Source organism: Phaethon lepturus, unplaced genomic scaffold (assembly GCF_000687285.1).
Source record: "Phaethon lepturus isolate BGI_N335 unplaced genomic scaffold, ASM68728v1 scaffold31393, whole genome shotgun sequence".
NCBI lineage: Eukaryota > Metazoa > Chordata > Aves > Phaethontiformes > Phaethontidae > Phaethon > Phaethon lepturus.
In genome coordinates this window covers 3,890-8,095 of record NW_010531697.1, presented here as the reverse complement: position 1 = coordinate 8,095, position 4,206 = coordinate 3,890, and the positions used below count along the sequence as shown (strand labels likewise).

The 4,206-nt window shown below is 53.5% G+C and overlaps 1 protein-coding gene across 1 annotated transcript in view; it reads left to right on the top strand.

Moving 5' to 3' along the window:
• Positions 1 to 4,206, top strand: part of CPEB1 (cytoplasmic polyadenylation element binding protein 1) — a gene marked incomplete at its 3' end in the record, with an annotated part of 35,007 nt that overhangs the window by 28,795 nt on the left and 2,006 nt on the right. The window contains exons 7-8 of the mRNA XM_010284646.1: positions 812 to 948; positions 2,168 to 2,366. Coding sequence (XP_010282948.1) covers positions 812 to 948; positions 2,168 to 2,366 — 336 coding nt within the window. The remainder of the gene's footprint in view (positions 1 to 811; positions 949 to 2,167; positions 2,367 to 4,206) is intronic.

The following is a 4,206-nucleotide window of genomic DNA, read 5'->3' as shown; positions in this document are numbered from 1 at the left end:
CGACACTTTTTGGTGCTTCTGGAGGCCCATGTGGGGCTTGCCTTTCTCCGGGCAACAGCCTCTGGTCCCTACTGTCAGCATGAGCATCCGGAGCACGCGTACCCTTGGCGTAAAGCGCACGCGGTTGATCCAAACGTGCGTCTGCAGCAAGCTGGCAGGCTGTGGGGACTGGAGGGCCAAACAGCCCCTGGGGCGTACTCCTGTCTGAAGTATCCGGGCTGATGCGTTGTGTAAGCAGTAACAAGTTCAGGGATAAGGAGCAGAGTGACTAGTTTGTGGGCTCACTGATGCCCCATGGCCTTGTTCAGTCACCAGAACAATGCAAAGTACAGAGTGCTGCACTGATGGAAGTGATTTGAAAACCCTGAACTGCTGGTATTTCTGGGCCAAGAGATCCTAAATGTGAAGCAAAGTCTCTTTTCCTGCAGACTGCACTGTGGCCAGGCTGGTGGTGCCCACTTGTCACATCTAGATGTGGCTTTGTGCATGGGGGACAGTGGCCCAAATGGCACTGGATGTGGGTAACCTGTCCCTGATGGCTGGGCAGCCTTGTGCTGTGCTGAGTTTGGGCTCTTTCCCAGCTTTGCCAGGCTCTGTGCATCAAGGGTGGATCTTTTGTGTAGAGTCTGCTGGGGCAGGTGCTGCAAATTGCTGCCCTCCCTTAGGGTTGGGTAGAGTGAGGGAGATGCAGTGCAGATACTTTAGGTGGCATCTGAGAGTGATTTTTTTTTTAAGGTATCTGCAAATTGGGATGACTTGTTTCTCCTCTGCTACAGCTCTAACAACTGTTTCTTTCCCTTCATCTCTAAAGGATATGTCTACCTGGTGTTTGAGTCAGAGAAATCTGTGCGTGCTCTGCTCCAGGCATGTTCCCAGGACCTGCTGAGTCCTGACGGTCTCAGTGAATACTACTTCAAGATGTCCAGTCGCAGGATGCGCTGCAAAGAGGTGAGCAGACCCATGAGAGTAGCCCTACAGGTGACAGCAGGGGATGCTGGTGAGATCCTTGGAGACAAGGGGGGTGCACAGTGTCACTGTGCTCCAGGAAAGCAGGGCTGAAGTAGAGCAGCTGAAAAGTGGCTCTTGGCCATCTTCAGTTGATGTGTTCCTGCAGTAGGGCTAGCCACAGGCAAGGAGGGATGGGTCAGATTGGTGTTTGTGTCCTTCGCAACAGCTTGTGTCAGAAACTGACCTGGAGCTCTTGGATCTGTGGGAGACCCTGACTTCATGAAGCTGAGTGGCTTCAGTTGCCTGGAAAGGAGCACAGAAACAGGGATTTTACCACTTCATGCTTCTTTTGGCACACATTCGCTTGCAGAGACAGACTTTGATCTCTTTGGTGCTTTATTACACCTTGTCTGCTTGCAGAACAAATGGCTTTCATGCTCGCTGCAGGCAGATACTTTGGATCCACAGCTGTAACTGTGGTTGCCCCCCAGCGCAGCTTTGGCTGGCTGACCTGTGCTCTGGAGGTGCTGAGGCTGCCAGAGGCTCAGGGTGGCCTTCCAGTAAAGGGGGACCTTAGCTATAGATCAGGTGCTGCTGCATGAGTTTGTGGAGTTAAAGCATTGAGATTCAGCCCTTATCTAGACAAGGCACAAACTAATTGCACTCCAGACAGCTCTCCCCGTGTCTGGCTATTGGCAGAGCTTTCATGCTTGGTGATTTAGCTCTGGCAGAAGTTTCTCCTCTTCAGAGCCCTCTATCAGCTGTCTAGCAGATGGAAGCTCCTGTTGAAATTGGCAGTGGGTGGGTTGTTTCATTGATCTCCTCCAACAACAGGCTTCTGTGTAGGGAGGCATCTGACTGGGCTGTAAACATAGGTGCAGGCAGTAGGTGAAATTCAGTTGTGAGTGGATTGTTCCCTGGCTGCCAGCTTCAATGGACTAGTGTTTTGGATTCTACTTTGGCCGGAAGCAGAGCGGTGTGGTGGTTTTTGTTCCCTCGAGTGGGCCTTGTGGGCTCTCCAGAGGTGTCTGGAGAGAGGCTGGAGCTCCAGAGCTGTAGTGCCCTGGATGCGGACCCTGAGCAGCAATAAATAACGAAGGGGCATTTGCAAGTTGGGGGTGAAGGATGACTTCTGCTGTCAGCCGAGGGCACTGTGGAGCTGCACAGCGTGTGGTTTTGCAGGCCCTTGGATGACCGACCTGCTTCTGTGTGGTTTCAGGTGCAGGTGATCCCGTGGGTGCTGGCAGACAGCAACTTTGTGCGCAGTCCGTCGCAGCGGCTTGACCCCAGCAAGACTGTGTTTGTGGGGGCTCTGCATGGGATGCTGAACGCAGAGGCTCTGGCAGCTGTCATGTATGACCTGTTTGGAGGGGTGATCTATGCTGGCATCGACACGGACAAGCACAAGTATCCCATTGGTAAGTGATGATTGTGCCAGGATCAGTAGTCACCCGCAGCATGCTCTGAGCAGGCTGCAGCAGTGCCCCTTCCTTTGTCCCTCAATGGGGAAGACTGCCCAGGGTGCCAGGCTCTACCTCTGCCTGTCCTGGGAGCAGATGACCAGCCAGCCTCTTCCACAGGCAGTGTTCCTCACCCCACTGCCATGGGGAGGTAAGACAAGCTTTGGGGGACGGCTGGCAGAGCCAACATGCCTGGGAAATGGAAGGTCCTAAATCATTCCAGAGCAGCTTGAGGTTAATATGTCTTGGCATTGCTGAAGGGTTTTCCGCCCTTGTTTGGCGCTGTTAATGGTGGTCAGGTAACCCTCAGCTCAGGGCACCAGCTTTCCTAGTGCCAGAGAGGTGCTGGGGGTGATGAGAGTGATGATGAGGGTGTCTTCTGGATGGTACTTCCCTCCTCTGATGGGGCTGAAACCACAAACTGCTGCAGGCAACAAGACAGCTGCCCATGGTTCAAGCTGCTGCCCTGGACCGTGACCTCTGGTCAGGTAGACCTGCTGTGCTCTTGTGGATGGCCAGTATGAAGCCTCTGAGATCCCACCTCCCAGGCAGGGCTGTGTGTTTGAAGAGGGGCAGGGCATGAGTGTGGCTGTGGAGCAGCCCTGTCCTTGTGCCCTGTTGAGACAGCCTCCCAAAGGGGAATTAGGCATTTGCCGGTTGTGACATGTTTCAGCTCCTGTCACACAAGTGTCCCCTGTACCTCCCTGGTGGCCTTATGGGGTAGGGGACAGCACTGCAGTTACTGGTCTGTGTGGAAAAACCTTCCAGCTTGGGCATGAGGTCCAGCTTTCCTGGCTCAGGCTGCAGCATGTTGTGAACAATGTCAGGGTGTGGTGGTGCAGAGCTGTCTGCTGCTTGTCACTGTCCTTGGACAGCTTTCAGGCTTTTCTGGGTGAGGCTTGGTGCCCAAGGCCTGGGTTTAGGACACCTGTGTTGATGCAGTGTTTTACCACTGAAGTGGCTTTGGGGGGACAGCCCCAAGAGGTTGGGAATGGGAGTATGAGACTTCAAGCAAATTCTTAGTTCCTGTATGACTGTGGATGAAGTCTTGTGCACCAACTTGCCCCATGCTTGCACTGTGAGGTCCTAGAGCATGACCTTAACCTCCTGTGGCTTCATGCAGAGCCCAGGTTGCTCCCTCAAGTAGGTGAGATCCCTGGCTTCCAACAGCAAACTGGCGCTTCCACCCTTGAAGTTGTCTTGAAGTTGTACCAGTTAACTCAATTTTGGTAACTAAGCTGTACCCTGATTTTTTTTTTGTGTTGATTGAAGCATCTCCTGTGCTGAGATGCTGCCCCTCAAGGGAAGACCACTGTGTAACCTGCCTTGTGCCAAATGATCTCGGGTAGAGAGTGAGCCTCTTGGAGGCATGTGGTGTGAGGAATTGGTGTCTGACCATCATTATGAGGAGCTGCCTTTGAGACTGGCCAGTCTGGGTCGGCAGAGAAAGCCATTGCCCAGACGGTATTCAGGGGGTCCTGCTGGGAGATGGAATTGACCCTCTGGAAAAGAAGGATCCCCCTGAGTGCGATTTCAGTGCCTGTACACAGTGTAACCCCTCCACCAGATCCAGGCCCTCCAGCCTGAGTCCTGTGATGCTGTGGGAGAGGAGTGGATGGGTGCTGGGTAATGCTCTGCACTGTGGCTGGCGGTGGTGAGCTGAGCTCCTTGCTGTCTGCCAGCGTGCAGGGCGGGTTTGTAACAGCCAGAGCTCCCCTCGCACTGAGAAAGACTTGTAGGTAAGCACAGATATGTTTTCCTGAAACTTAACAAAACTTGGGTGGAAAATAGGAGTGCA